Source organism: Manacus candei, unplaced genomic scaffold (genome assembly GCF_025592945.1).
Source record: "Manacus candei isolate 608988 ecotype Guabito, Panama unplaced genomic scaffold, ASM2559294v1 h1tg000054l, whole genome shotgun sequence".
Taxonomy (NCBI): Eukaryota; Metazoa; Chordata; class Aves; order Passeriformes; family Pipridae; genus Manacus; species Manacus candei.
The window spans coordinates 823,315-839,489 of record NW_026138102.1 but is presented as its reverse complement, the minus strand read 5'-3'; the positions used below and the strand labels follow the sequence as shown (position 1 = coordinate 839,489).

At 38.5% G+C, this 16,175-nt stretch overlaps 1 protein-coding gene across 15 annotated transcripts in view; it reads left to right on the top strand.

Annotated features, from left to right (window-relative positions):
* The window catches only part of PTK2 (protein tyrosine kinase 2), a 190,770-nt gene that overhangs the window by 99,699 nt on the left and 74,896 nt on the right, over positions 1 to 16,175 (top strand). For all 15 annotated transcript variants that reach the window (XM_051802056.1, XM_051802045.1, XM_051802044.1 and 12 more), the window contains 2 exons: positions 1,978 to 2,065; positions 15,410 to 15,489. In XM_051802056.1, coding sequence (XP_051658016.1) covers positions 1,978 to 2,065; positions 15,410 to 15,489 — 168 coding nt within the window. The remainder of the gene's footprint in view (positions 1 to 1,977; positions 2,066 to 15,409; positions 15,490 to 16,175) is intronic.

Genomic DNA, 16,175 nt, shown 5'->3' with positions numbered 1-16,175 from the left:
AAATGCACTGGACCCCCTCAAAAAACTAAGCAAGTAATTCTTTTACACAGACCTGTTTTATTCCACGTCAGTCTCTGCAGTGGTGTCCAGCAGTAGATTTTAGTGGATAAGGCAGAATCAGGCAATGGGGGAGGTTTTACTTTTCTGCAGGTGGACAATGTGCTCATGCTACCTTCTCTCACTGGCATGTAAATACCTGGAGGTACAGTTTGGCTGATACCTAAAATTTTAGGGAATAATTAGATATGTGTACGGTGTCATGGAACATACAGGCTGATGGGCAATAGAGGGTGATTCTGTGAGCCTTCACAGGTTAGACTAATTTGTGAAGGTTTGTCTTAACTCTGACTTGGAATGTTTCTGTTAATACACGGCTGTGTTGTATCAGAGAATGGTTTGGATTGAGAAGGACCTTTAAGGATTGTCTACTCCAGCCCCCCTGCCATGGGCAGGGACACCTTCCACTATCCCAGGTTGCTCCAAGCCCCATCCAGCCTGGCCTTGAACACTTCCAGAGATGGGGCAGCCACAGCTTCTCTGGGCAGCCTGGTGCAGTGTCTCATCACCCTCATCACAAAACATTTCTTCCTTATTATATTCTAAATCTACTCTCTCTCAGGTGTTCTCAACCTTCCCTGTATATCCTACAGCCTGAAGACTCCTTAATTTAAGAACATGTTTTCTGTGCAAAGTAATTATGAAATAAATTGCCATACTACAAAAAACATCCCTCTAAGTATCCCTGATTTGTATACAGTGTGTGCATGTGTTTACAGTTTCCAAATGTTTTCCTTATTTTAACAGTTTCTAACAGGACAATGTATTTTCAAGGATTTCATAGCAAATAAGAATATTGCAACTTCTGCTTGCAGTGGAATCCTAAGCAGCACTTATTCCTAGTAACTTTTTACCCAGTCCCCATATAAATCTTGTTAACAGGCAGCCAAATCAGTTGCTGAAAAGAGGTTCTTGTCCTGTTGAAACCAACAGAGTGAAATGTTGTAATACGTGCTCTTATCATAAGTAGATTGTTAAATATACTTATTTTGGGAAGGACTGTAAAGAGTGTTATTTAGGATATGCTGTACTGGCACAGCCAAAGGGAGGGAGACATTTATTATCAGAATTTCATTGAAGGAATGTGTCAGAGGAGGAAGCAAGCAGTGTGTCAAACATTGTGGTCTGTTACCACAGGACAAGCAATAATACTAAATTTAGGGGTTGGAAGCAGAAGTTTAGGTTTGAGAAAGGACACTGATTTATGTAGTCATGGATCAAAGCTCATTTTGAATTCCCTCACTTGTGGTGTACTGTTAACTTGAACAGTGTGGTTGTCAGGTTGAAAACTGGTTTCTTGGGCTTTTGTGTGTGTCCTGACGATGAATAAGGGAGCAGGAAACCTCTTATACAGAGAAATCCCTTCAAAACCTATGGAAAATTCAGAGGTGAATATTAGAGATCACTCAGAGTAGGAGCAGAGTCCTGTTCCTTGTTCTGTCTGTAGGATGTGGCTCCCTGGGGAGTGACAGTGTTTGCCTCTCTTGGAGCAGCAGATCAGTGTTTTAAGTATCTGCTTGTGATAACCAGAGATAAAAGCTGTTGCCAGAGGTCTTGTTAGTGGTTCTGGCAGCTCATCTGCTGTTGTCACCTAATTGGGGCCTCCCTTCCCATGGATTTGGAGCTTTATCTGCTCCTGATGTTTCTGTCCTCTCTGAAGCTCTGAGAAGGCAGCAGGGCTCTGGTTGCTTCTGTTACAAAGGTCCTTTGTAAACATCTGTATGAAGTGGCAGGTACAGGTAAATTCCAGGTTAGTTCTCTTGATTAGTCGGAGGAAATTTTGCACTACTTAGAAATTCTAAATTTGTTTTGATTTTATCCTTACTTTTAAGAAAGTTTGAAGGCATCTTTAATATGTGAGTAAATCTTAACTGTCATTTGTTGCTCAGCAGTTCTAATTCTCTTCTTCTTGCTTTTCAGATATGAATTAAGAATTCGGTATTTGCCAAAAGGATTTCTAAACCAGTTCACTGAGGACAAACCCACTCTAAATTTTTTCTATCAGCAGGTATGTTGAGTTCTACTACTTTGTCTTTTGCTGATTTTGCTCCGTTTGGAAGACTCTGGATTTGTTTTTGTGGGTGACACATCACTGTGGAAACAGAAACTGGAAAAAATTTAAGGTTGCATCCATAAAGCAGAAAGGGCACAAAGCCCATGACACCTTTCTCCTTGGGAAGCAGTGAGGAATATTTTCCAAGGACAAGGTAATTGTGCAGTTGTCTTAACTCAGATAAAATTGTCTGTTGTTCCACTGGCTTCTTACAGTTAATTCACACTTTATGAAATTGTTGAAGTTTTTCATTTTTGCAAGCGTAAATAAGTGACAATTTCACTACAAACCGTCAAATATTCACTCTGCTTATATTGTTAGGTTATTTTCCTGGTTTGAGGCTCTCTTATGGATCACTAGAACTGTATAATAGTCAAAGCTTATATAAATTAAGCACCTAAATTTTAATTTCATTCAGTTAAATGATTTTAATCTGATTTTAGACTGAGAAGCTCGCTGTAAAACTTTGTGGGGATATCTTTTAGGGGCGTCAGGACTAGAATGGTTACTGTGTCCCCTAACTTTAACAAGCACAGTTGTACCCACATGTTCCTGTCTTAGGTGAAGACAGGAATATTTTATTTTTTTTACTGTGTAATGCAATTTTTGTATTGATATATGATGGACTTCCCAGAAGACAATTCTTCTGCAGTGCTTCTCTGGACTTAGCATTGTAGTTTAACTGACCTTTGTGATATGTGGTTTCAGCCTAAAGATGTGTGGATTTTGGCAACTTTTTAGTACTGCCAGGGGCTCTTGTAGAAAAAACAAAATCATGTTCCTTATTCCTTTAGCAGGAAGTGACTTCCTTCATACTGGCTTTAAACACAGGAGATCTGTGTTTCCTGTGAGGCAGAAGTGGGTGATGAGGTCCAAACTGATTTCCTGAACTCCATCACTTACCTGTTCCAATACTTGGCAAGCCTGCAGTGCCCTGTCACTTCTGCCTCAGAGAAGTGTTTCCTTCAGGCAGGGAATCTGAAATGCCACAGGAATATTTGTTAACATTCTAATTAAATTTGGAGATATCATTAGAAACAGATCAAGTGGCTCAGAATAGCAAGAAGGTTTGTGAAGGTGATTTGATAGGCAAAGCTGAGACCTGTGTGTGTCTGACAGTGCCCCGAATCCCAGTTCTGTTATAAAGTGAAGATCAGAGGTTCTTGTCTCCTTGCTCTGCACACCATCCCACTTATTTTCTCTTCCCCTTTTTTCTTCACCTTATCATGAGGTATTTCTAAATTCAGTTCTTTGTTTTGGGGTGCTGCAAGGTATTTGGGGCTCCGTTGTCATGGAAACCAGGTGCAGAACTTCTCAGAGCTGTCATTCTCTATCCATGATTCTGTTTCGCTCCATAAACCTCACTTGGCCTCTTGGTTAAATTAGGACAATTACTTTTATCTGGTAAAGTGTTAAGGCAGCACCACTGACATATTAAAAAAAGGCAAGAGAAGAATTTTGGCAGTAACACTGTGTCATAAGCCAGACCTACAACAGAGGGGGGGGTGAAAAAAAACAAGGAAAGATGATTTTTCACATTCTGTTCCCGTGTCATTCATGCAGCATTTTAGCATCCTCTTTTGCTAACCACAGCTCTCAGTCAGATACTTCATGTTGTATTTAGGCAAGAAAAATTGAATGTACAGAAATTCTATGTGCATACGTAGATATCTTGAGCTTTCTGCACAGAACTAACTGCTAAAGATAATGAACATAGGACTAAGTTACACAGTTTAAAAAAATCCAACAGACAGTGTTCTGTTGGTTGAGTTGTTTTTTGTAGATGTGAAAGTCAAATAAATTGCCTTGTGTGTTATAAATGAGAAAAAAATGAGAAAAAGATTTTTTTGAGGACCGGATGCTGCCTGTGACTTTCTTTTCAAGATGAGACTGGGAACCTATTGCTGACTTGGTAACATCCACATGTTGTCTGTCTTATTAAAAATGTACAGCATCACATTAAAAAGTTCATGGGGAAGGAAAAGAAACATGGTAACCTGTCACCTGTGGATTTTGGAAATGAAATTATTTTCTTGAATATGAGCTGCAGAGCAGCAGCACTGTTGAAGGAGAAGCTGAAAGTTTAAATCCTCAAGTGATCTTCATCTTCCAGAAAGGCACAGAACATTTTGTAAGGATAACAAAATGTTACATTAATCGCTGTCAACAGACAGTTACCCAGTTCACCCAAACCACAATCACCAGGCTGTTAAACCCCAAACTGGCACACGTTTGTGCCTCCACATGCATGACTTCTCCCATTCACTGCAGCGGGAGCGCTGCCCTGTGTAAATCCGTGCGTTTCAGGCTTCTCATCTTGGACTTAATATGTCAAGTCGTTATTTTATCCTTGTTTTTGATTGTTTTAAGGATTCCTGTGACCTTTCTTTGCTTTTGCATGTTCTTTATTTCCAAGAGTCTTGAACAGATCAAGACCTGGTGCCCGTGTTTGTGGCTTGACGTGCTGCGATCGCGGCGGTCGCTCTGCCATCTGCGGTGGGCGTGAGCTGCTCTAATTGGAAGTATAAAGCAGGGCACTTAATGAGACCTTTCACAGAGTGCCCCTGGTCTGCAATCTGTACAGCAAGGGATTAAAATCACTCTGTGTGCAGGGAGAAACCCACACAACTTGTTAATAACATCAGAATCAGTCCTGCTAACATCGGTGCCACGTGGTGCGCTGAAGGATCCTGTGCTCAGGCTGTGCTCAGAGATGGGGGAGAGGCTGATGTGTGGAGTCATTCCCCTTGGCTGGAGGAGTTGTGTGTTCAGGTCATGTCATTTTAAATCCCAGTTGAGAGCTCTGATCAACAGACTAATGCTAAAACTGTGTCTTTCTGTTTTGTTCCCACTCTCTTTGGCGGGTGTCAAGGGTAGTGAGTGGCAGGTCTTCAGGTGTGTCTTCTCTTTTTTCCATCACTGGAGCATTTAGGTGGTGATTCTGCATTGACTGCATTACTCCCTTGGGCCCAACTGCTTACAATTTCAGCCAAATTAGGCAAATTGGATCCCACCCAGTGCTGTTGGAATTGTGGGGCTGAAGTATTCAAAAATCAGGAGAAGCCAGATTTATGGTTGCGTGCACAGTTGGCAGATGCTCACTGCACAGATTTTACATACCAGCCTTCAGTTGTGTCCCCTGATATTGAATAACCCAAACCTGAACCAAAGTGAACTCCAGTCCCACCCCCAAACCCTTAAACGTGAACTACAAAGGGTTCCTGACTCAAAATACTGTGAGTTTTATCAAGAACTAACATCCTTTTTGTGTGTGTGTGTTCATGTGTTCTGTTGACTCTTTTGTAAATCTCAAAAGACTAAAGATAGCTGGTTGTTATATGATTTTTTAACATTTTTCAGAGGAAATGACCGTAAAGGTACAAAAGGAGAATAAAAAAATCGTAGTTTTTGAGTAATGAAAGTGGAACTTCCTCTTTTTCTTGTGCTTTTTGGGAGCACTTGTGGTTGCTTTAGGTAAGTGTTGGTGAAATTCACTGTGAGTGTCTTCCATTCCCTCTGTCCCAGTGACATGGCTGTTGGGAAGTGGAAATAAAGAAAACAGGCTTCTCTCTTTTGCCTTAGTGGCTGAGTGAGGAACAAAAGCCATATCTCAAACTGAGATAGAATATGGCTTTTTAAAGCATTCTTATAATGAGAATCAGACGTAAGCTACTTGAATTGCCTTCCTTTTATTGTGGGACAAGAGCCTGCACACATTTATCCTTGAATAACATGTTAGCCTGCAGTAATTGGAGATGGTTTATCCCTTGATGAAAAGGGAGTAAGCATCTGTACAGGGGGGTGGGGGCAGCTCTTGGGCATCAGCTGTTCCATTGTTGGTGTCCTTGTGCTTCAAACAGAAGACTTTTAAAGTAACTTTTTGGGGTTTTTTAGATCCCAACGAACAAGAAAAGGTTGTTTTTATCCGTGTAGAATTAGTCTCTGCTGCCTCTTTTAGCCTGCAGTGTGGAGCTGCCCTGGAGATGTTCATATATATAATATATAATAAAGGAGACCATAGGACTGAACTGTGTTTTGAATTTGCTTTTTAAAATGAGCCAAAGTTTGTGTAATGCACAAGAGAAAAATGGAGCTGAATTCTGTGCCACAAGGGCTGTATGTCTCATCAGACAAGTACAAGGTTCATTTTTATAGGAAAACTGTTTTTAAAAAGAGAAGATAAAAGTTATACTTTTTCTTATTAAAAAAAAGGTAGAAAAAAGATTCTCTAAAAAGAAGAGGCAAAGTTTCTTGTAGACCAATGGCATTTTCTTGCTCTATCTCTGTAGTGTCTGTAAAAATAATGCTCTTGCTTAAAATGTATTTCATTACATGAAAAATCTCTTTATATTGTGGCAGATAAATACATCATGCAAATTAAATTATTTTTATAACTCTGTCCCTGACATGTAGGAAATTTTAAGTCCAAGCAATTACTGTAATAACTTAATGATTAAAGTTTTATAAGGCTTTAGGTGCCTGAGATGTAATTTGAAATGCAGGCTGGGAATTAGACTCTTTAACCTAATTAAATAACAACATCTCTTATATCCTAATAAAAATAGGAGACCTAAAGCAAATGACTTTGACAGGAAAAGCTTTGAGGGAAATCAAGGACACAGGGAGAAAAGCTGTCGTTTTTCATGATGTTGGCAGCCTGTTTAAAACAACAACAAAAAATCAAACCAGATCTTTCAGGAAGAGTTAATGGCTGACACATAAACTGTGCCCTACAGGGAGGTGGCAATAAATGTAAGAATTGCAGCTGCTTAAAAAGATAATAAAAAAATGCAATTTTTTAAAAAACATGTAAGTCAAACTGGGCATCTTGTCTGCTCCTTACAGCTTGCAAAGGCAATTTTAAGTGAGATTTCCTTGACAGGAGTTGGTTTCTGAAGTTGCTGAAATTCACACTGCCCCATAAAGTACTTATTTTTTACATAAAAAAATTGATTTACACTTTCAGAACTTTGCTGATGTTCTTGTTTTAGGCTTTGCTGTTTGTATAGTTGTGGAGCTACTTTGGTTATCTCCCAAATGTTGTGTGCCCCAGTGTCTGCCTTCCCTTAGCAGTGCTGTGTGGTAGGAATGTAAAACTTACTCCTGTTCCTTAACACCTCTTCAATGGTTAGCCAAGCTCAGGCCAAAGAGAAAAGGCTGCTTTGGTTTAAAATTTCCACCTGTCAGACAGAGTGGTGAAAATAATCCTTGTGGGCTCTTTTGCAGTCATATGTGAGTTGCTCTTAATCCAACATGATAAATTTAAGATGCTTGGGACAGGTTCCCATGTACTGACGTGAGGGTAATGTCTTTGTTAGTGGTCTGGTACAAAATGTTTCTCCAATTAGTGTATTAGGTTGTATATAACAAAAAAAAAACAACAAACCAAACCAAAAAACACCCACAACCAAAACCCAAAAAAGTTGATTCACACTGATGCTTGGACTCATTTGTTCTGGAAAATCAATATGCCGTGTCGGGGAGAAGTATAAAATTAGCTGAGAGCAAGGCCTGCTTAGTAGGCTGAGCCCTGTATGGCTCCCAGGAGTATAGTCCTACTTTGTGGAAGGTCTGTGAGGCAGCAGCAGCGTCCCTTGCAGTGACATCTGGAGCTCGGCCCCCTCGGACAGACGGGGTCGTTTTTAGCCAGCCTGTCCCTAACAATGCCTCCTCAGAAGTTGGTTTCCCCCCCAGCCCTTCTCTAATGCCCTTATTATGAACAGAGGAGCTTCCAAAATTGGTTAGAGATGTCAAAGATCACCTCTAGATAATACAGAGACTGTGACCTTGGGAGAAGAGGAGGAGGAGCAGCTGAGGGCAGATGGCAGATGAATGTTATCCTGATACTGGATCTGGGCTTTTAACTCCCCTAGATGAGGCCAAAGCCCTAATTTTCCCTAATGTTGACTTATCTCCTGTAGCAAGTCTAATATTATCAGATGGGTAAATAGGGGTGGAAACACATATGTGTTTCCCTCCTGTGTGTATTTTAAAAACTACCATTATGATCATTAAGGTGGCTCCTAAAAAATACTGATGACATTAGGAGCAGGCCTTGGGCTTTTGTGCATCTGGGGCTTCATTCAGAGCAGATGAGGCACAAATCTTACAGGGTTGATTCTGCATCAGATTTCTGAAGCTGTAGGTTGAGATCCTCTTCTTTTAAGCTGGTTATTTTGATTTTGTAGGGATGAAAATTCAGTGTCCTGCAAGAACTTGCTGTTGGGAAACAAGGATGGAGGAGCCACCTCCTTTTACAGTTTGGTGATGAGATATGAGCAGTTACACTGGGTGACTGTTCCACACTGACCCAGTGATGTGTACACTGGGTACACTGCAGCATTTCTGTGGTGTATTGAATGCTATAAGAAGGATTACTCTGGAAACCACAGAATATTTCAGATAGTTCTGTCTGGTGGGATACCACGGAAGAGCCGTGTCATGGATCATAGTGGATTTGTGTGTGGCACCTGCTGCAAGTGCAGGATAGAGACACATCTTTCGTTTTGGTTAGGAAATTGTGATGAAAACAAGTGTGCTCTATACTTCAGTTTTTGTTCTGTCACATAAGTGGTCCCTTATGTAGTTCCTTATAAGTAGAAAATCAGCTTTTCCCATGGATATATTGAGGTATTCTGGTCTTTCATGTTACAGAAACTGGAATTGGTAAATTACAGGAATGTCTTTGGATTTTGGTAGGATAGATGTCACCAGAAGTGTTGTGTGTTAGTGTGAAACAAAGATCCTGGCTGAATTCAGCCTCTGTGGCTGAGGTTGGATTACAACATACAAAACCAAACATAGAATCACCTGCCAGTGGTAGAAAATTTAATGTTTAGAAGAAAGTGCTAGAACACACCTGAGCTGTTGAAAACAAAGTAAGATAAATTACTGAGAATAAATAAACTATTGTGTATACAGGATGATTAAGAGGAATTGTATTTTTTTAGTATAAATGACACCAACTAAACAGAAGTACGTAATTTCTGAATATATAAAAGCACCAGCTACCAATATCTGTATAGAACAAATGGATAATGAGAAAATGATGTAATGTAAATCTTTGTTTTCCATGCTTCATTAAATGGTTATAATTACTATTCATGTGCTATATACTAAATGGAGTACAGAGGACATTTTGTTTCTTTGTTTGCTTATCTAATATCTTATATGTTGTGATGATGATTTTTTTGGTTATGCACTTAACTCTTCAGGGGGTACTTAATCACTAAAGGGTTCTATAAATGCAGTTTTCAAAGCAATGCAAATTTGGGGGAAAAAAATAAATTAAAAAAGGACTAAGTTGTGTAAGTAGGTCATAGACATTGAAAGAAAAGCCAGAAAAATAGATTGCTTATTTTTAAACTGTCCTCCTGAAAAATTGGAGATTATCCTGTGGGAAATTTCTTGGTACCATTAAATGAGCTGGCAGAGCTAGTGTAGTGGCTAATTATTGGTATTTGCCCTTTTTGAGACATCATTTGATAGTACTGTTGCTAAAGAATTTCCACAGTATTTACACTTGAAAACTCAGTGTGAAGTTTGATCATTTTATTTAATAATTTCTAAGGCTATAAATGAATTTAAACCTAAAATATCTTTTTAAGACACAGTACACAGGTTTTTTTTTTAAATCCCTAAACTCCCGGAAAGCGTTTACTAAGTTCAGAATTATTTTACTCTTGTTCTTAATAACGAAATCTAAATCCAGCGTGGTGTTTTTATGAACTGCTTGTCAGCTTGGGTGAACCTTCTTCTGAAATAGTGCAGCTGCATAAAAACCTCGTGTGCAGGAAAATGAAGCAGATGGCTTTTGAAAGTAGCAGCTGGTATAGAAAATACGAGGCCAGTGATAGATTTCTCCTTAAATCATGTGTGCTGGCATAGGGCTATTCTCTGGTTTCTCCATCTTCACAAACACGGGTTTCCCCCTGTCTCCAGTTTTTATTTTAAATTATTCTGTCTGGGATTTGCAACCCATTTCTGTAGCTGGGAAACTGCCCATTAGCTCCTAGTAAATTTTGAGGAGTTGGAAGTGGCACCGTCAGTAATTTGCCCCTTCAAGTAAAAGAACAAGTATTTTACAGGTCTGACATCAGAAACGAAACAGGGCTTGTGCCCATCTTCCATGTGGGAAAAGCTTTTCAGTTCACGGTTCAGTGTTCACCTCCTTTCTTTTGTTATGATGTCTTTTAACTTTTAATGCCCCAATGACTAGAGACAGAAGAGAGATCTGTGCTCTGGCTAAAAGGTGAAGAATAGTGATAGAAAATATTTTAAAAATATTGTTAAGACTAGGAAGTGAACAAAGTGAATTCTCATGGAATGTCAGGAAGTATGTTAGTGTGTTGGAGGATTGTGTTGGACTTCTAAGTCCTTGTTTGCTTTAAATACTGCTCCCCTTTCTAAGCATGTATTCACTGAACACAGATGTTGTATGTTGGGGGTGGGGGTGACAATTTTGTTTCCCTTTTTATTTTGTCAGAACACGTTAAAGACTTTTCCTACTTCCAAGAGGTGCATTTATGTTTGGCATTCCTATTTTCCTCACCTTGCATCCCTTCCTTGTAGTGCACTGTTTGTAGCTGTTGTGACCAAGAAGTTGGCTCCAAATGTGAGGTGTAGGCCACACTTTAATTCTTATTTGCCAGCCTATGAATGAGCAAATGCAGGTACAGTTGCTTCCTCTACCCCTGACACTGCCCTAGTGCTCATCTGGAAGCCTGGAGCAGTTTGTATTTCCATTATACCATGTTTAATGGAACTTAAGTACACTAATCCTTTCCCCCCAAAGCATACACCTGCTTGACTGTAAATCTGATTTAAACTTGTTAGAACATTTAAAAAAAAATAATCTGAGGGAAGAGGTGTTTGAAATCAACACCACAGTTTGCAGTAAGAAATTATTTTGGTCTCTCTTCTCCTTTAAACTGTTTTCCAGTATATTTTTCCTTGTGTGTTCAGATAAGCACATTATGCTGGAATGCAAAAGGAGTAAGTCAGTGGAAGCAGGTGTGTTGTAAGCAACATATACCCAAGTGATTCACTCCAGGCATCATATTTTGGGGGTTTGATTGTTAACAAATTAAAAGTATGTAGGCTTTTAGCTGTGTGACAGTTGAATTCGTAATCCTGGTGTAAATCCAGGTGTTTGCCTTGTTAATTTGGCACCTTTGTGTTGCTGTAATATTGGACCATGAAGTATTTGAGATTACTACAGACTTCATGTAGTTTTATCATAGAGTATGTGTGTGTGTCTATATATATATGTGTGTGTGTGTGTGTGATGTATCTCTTGATGTACTCGTGAGCCTTCCTCCAGGCCTTGCACGCTGGTAACTGAATTTCCAAGGCATAAGTAAAGGTCTGCATGTACCACCAAGGAGGGCAGTTCTGCAGGTGTAACATGAACTCAGAGATAACAGGATCTCCAAACCCCCAGGGATCAGGATTCATTCCCTCTTAACATGTGAATTTGTAATAAACACGAAAATAAACCCGATAGGTTTTGTTAGATCTCTAAGAGTTCAGTTTTTATGTCTTTGTGTGTATATAGGCTTTATACTCTTGAAAGTGGGGTCTTTTTTGTCTGAAACAGACAGAAAATATTCTCATTTCTCTCAATTATATTAACAACAATAATAATAATAATAAAAGTTATAATTGAGCAAACACAAAAGACTTCTAGGAACACACTGCCTGTGGCAGTGCACTTAATTAGCATTAAATTATCTCTTGTATCTCTTCCACTTAATATTTGTTCAGGCTTTTTCCTTAGGAGGTTGTGCTGAACCTCTTACAAAATTCTTATCTAACCTCTGCACGAGCATTAGTTCATGCATGGATCTGATGCCATCTCAAAGAGAATAGTCAAGTGAAATTAAAGGTGATAAGAGATGTTCTCATTAGTATTCTGGGAGTAGAAATTGAATCTGCTGGGTTTTTTTCTTAGTGAAAGTTAAAGAACGTGTGCGGGCAGGTTTCTGAAAAAAGATAAAATTAATTCCTTCTATCAATTTATTATCTCTGCTATCTGTAATAGGACACTGCTCAATCTAGACCACTAGATTATGGACAGAGGCTTCCTGAAGCTTATAATCTCTTTGCATACCTTCCAGAATTTAAACACCAAAATAAATAGGTGTTTATAATGTAAAATACTTATTTTTTCTTCCAAAATGTTGGACTGGGGGAGGGTCTTTTAAATTTTCTTAGTCCTCAGTTCTGGTACCTGTGATTTCAGGGTCAAACTGAGGGAAACATGACTGGAATTTGTGAAAGCTCACAAGCCAGAGGGCACGAGGAAATAAACCCCAAAATGTTTGGTAATGTTGCTTTTTTATTTATGGAATAGTAGTTTTGTGAGGCTGGCAGCATTTTAAAATCACGTTTGCATGACACTGGAGATGTTCTTAAGCTGTTTAGTTTAACAAATGAAGTACTTGAGTACTGGGATCCACAAGGCAACGAACTGTGGAGATAAATGAACACACATTTGATCATGATACAGTGGGCCTCAAATTAGCATAGTTTCTGCAAGGGGAAGTTTTATAGGTCAGGACTGAAAAAATGCTTTTCTACTACCAGTTCTTTTTGGTGTCTGAGTACCTCAAGGAATGGATGGGTAACAGTTCTGAAATTTCCTGGTAATGCAAAACTGTTGAAATGGTTCAAAAAATTGTAAGTCTAGCTAAAAAAAAAAAAAGTTTAATTAAATATAAGTGTTCTGGGCAATGAGTATTTGATTTGGGTGGATGTAAGGCTGGCTAGGGATTTTGTGAACAGGAGTGTGCTTTTTAAATGAAGTAACTTAGGCTGTACATGAAGGTGAATTCTCAAGAAAAAGATGGGAGAATTTCTGGAATATGAGTATCCATATGTGATCTTAACTCATACAGAAATTTGCATCTTAAGTTTGTTTCTTCCTCTGGAAATATCCCCATGTAGACCTGAGGATGAGGAGTGCTGTGCTGATATTTGACACCAATGTATGGTTGCAGAGGTCATTTATAGCAGTAACAGGGAGCCTGAAAACTGCATTCCTGATTTCCCTGCTCTGAGCTTGGGTCTGACAGTTTTAGTGCAGGACCAGTTTCTTGTCCTTACCGATGACCAGAAGTTCGGATTTAATTGTCTAAGTTATTATGTCATGCTATTTATAGAATCATAGAATTATTTAGGTTGGAAGAGACCTCAGGTATCATTGAGTCCAACCATTAACCCATCACTGCCAGATCCAACACTAAACCACGTCCCCAAGTGCCACATCCATCCTCTTTTTGAACACTTCCAGAGATGCTGACTCCACCACTTCCCTGGACAGCCTGTTCCAATGCCTGAGCACCCTTTCAGTGAAGATATTTTCCCTAATATCCAGTCTAAGCCTCCCCTGGTACAGCCTGAGGCCATTTCCTCTCATCCTAATATATCCATTGTGGTTTGTAAATTATTTAATAAGTTAGAGATGTCTCATCCACTGGAGCAGGGACTGTGTACTTTGCTAACTCAGGACTCTCTGCACTCAGGGACCCTCATGGTTTTGAATGAAAATACAGAATCAAAACATCCTGACTTCCTGGAAAATGCATCTTTCAGTTTATATCACTTAAAGCCATTGGAATTATCAAATATATAATATGTCTGTGGTTTGTGGTTGACTTTTTCTTTTGACCTTCAATCAGATAAACCTTTTTAAATGTTACCAGAAAAATTCAAAATGAAGACTGTTTCACATGGGAGGTTGTTTGTTGGTTTTGATTTTTAATTGTGAGCATAATGGAGAGGAGAATTATGAATTCTGCGTATTTTGTATACTATTACCATGGGAATACAGAATTATTATTTCCATATGTGTATACAAATAGCAAATACGTGATGCTGAAGGACAATTATTCTCCTGTCTCATTAGTATTTGCAGGAATTGAATTGAGAAGAGCTAAAAGCTCATTGTTTTGTCATGTTGAGTTCCTGTATGAATTCAAATGCAAGAAGATTTTTTTTTCCTCACATTTCAGCTGTCGTAGTAATTCATTTTCTCACTCTTGCACAGTTTATCATATTTCTTCTTTCACATCTTTCAGAAACAAATTAAAGCTTTTTATGCAGTTTAGAACCAGGAAGGTCTCAGGGTTTCTAGTCTGGGGCTGGATCCAGCTGCCACCCCGTGCTAATGGAGTGCTGTGGTGGATGCTCACATGTTAGGAGGAGGATGCTGACTAGAGAGGACTCCCAGCTGTTGAATCCACAACTGTACTTCCTTATCTTTGAAATTATGAATTTCATAGCAGTAGTAGTTTGAAATAGTTTTCCTCACAACTTATCATCACTCAAAAACCCCATTTTGTGAAATGTGTTGCTTTCATAGTGTATCATCTTCTCTTTGATCTGCAAGTCAGTCATGTGGATTTTTGTGACATTTTGGGGCTTTCTGCAGCTTTAGGATCTTAGGCTTTAGGATCTCAATAGCAACTTCATGATTTCATAGAGGATACCATGAGCTGTTAAGGAAAAGCTGTACTTCTGCAGAGATTTGTTACTGGGGAAAAGCACCTGTTGTGCAAAAGAGTGAAGTTCTTCAGCACTGGTTCTGTCCTCTCTTACTGTCTGGTGGTTTTTTGCTGTTGTTGTTGTTATTATTAGTTACTGTATAAATTATTCCAATGCGCTGAAAATATTACCTCAAAAAAGTAGGATTCTGCCTACATCGATGTTGGTAAATAAAACTACTCCAGGACACGTGATGAGGCTTTAAAGTATTTCCTGCTCTAGATGGTGACAATCTAGTTTCACTCTTGGTGGTTCTTCTCGTTAGTTCAGGCATTATTTTAGGTCAGTGTGCGGTACAATTTCCACATAATACTCTTTTCACTTCTGTTTTTATTTTCACTGTAATGCCCGGGCATTTGTCAGTTTTATTTTTATATTTAGATCCACCTACAAAATAAAATCCTTTTGCCCAAGATGATTCAAGAACACAGCCTTCCTTCTCATAGCCTGAATGCAGGTGCAACCACCTGCTCAACCTCCTGTGAAGATTCTGATTGTATTTAATAAAACATAGATAATATTGACATAGGTAAAGAATTTTTAAATCAAGTTCACTGTGGTTGAAATGGGTTTCTTACTAAAGTGCAGCTCATTTGTGGAGAATATGAAAGTAACTTTTTTTTCCCCTTCATGCCCTGTGAATAGTCATTCAAAAAAAATTAAGATGTATTTATTTTAAAGTAGTTTGGGCAGTGTTTTAGTCTGTGTTGGAACTGACCTTTCTGTGATGCCTACCTGCTTCTTTTGCTGTAGGTGAAAAATGACTATATGTTAGAAATAGCAGATCAAGTGGACCAGGAAATTGCTTTGAAACTAGGTTGCCTTGAAATCCGGTAAGCTGATAATTTAATTTATTATTCAACATCTTTCTGACAGAATATATACATTAATTTTGAAACTGCTTATAGTTAATCAATTTCTGACCAGTAGAGTTGAATAAAACATCATAAGACTTTTTTTTACTACAAAGTAATTTGAAGAAAAACTGAATAGACTGTATTTTAACCAATTTCTAGTGGTTTTTAAATTAACATTATTTTTAAATTTTAATTAATTACATCTTGATGCTGCCTTTTGGGTGAATTCATCTGAATAATTCAAAGGCCTGTAGAGAACATTGAAGTATGCTCAAAAAAAAAATGCATCTGTGGTGTTATTTAGCAAATAGTCTTGTGATTCTGCATATATAAATCCTACAGCTAAAGAATGTAATTATAGATAAATGCTGCTACCTTTCCTCTCTGTATTTACTCAATTTTTAATGTGCTGTTTTGGAATGATTAAATCTTAAGGATCCTTTTGGGTGTTTTTGATGTTCTTGTCAACTGTATAGACAGCTGGAAAATAAAGATAAATATATCAGATTAAGAGATCCTTGAGAGAGTTCCCAGCTTTGAAATGCATGTGTTGGGTTTTGCTAATTTATGGAGAATTTCAAGCCTGAAACATTTGCTTTAGTTCTGCTGATGTCTCGAACAGGGAGATTAAGGAAGAAGTAAAATTGATAAGAAATGAATGA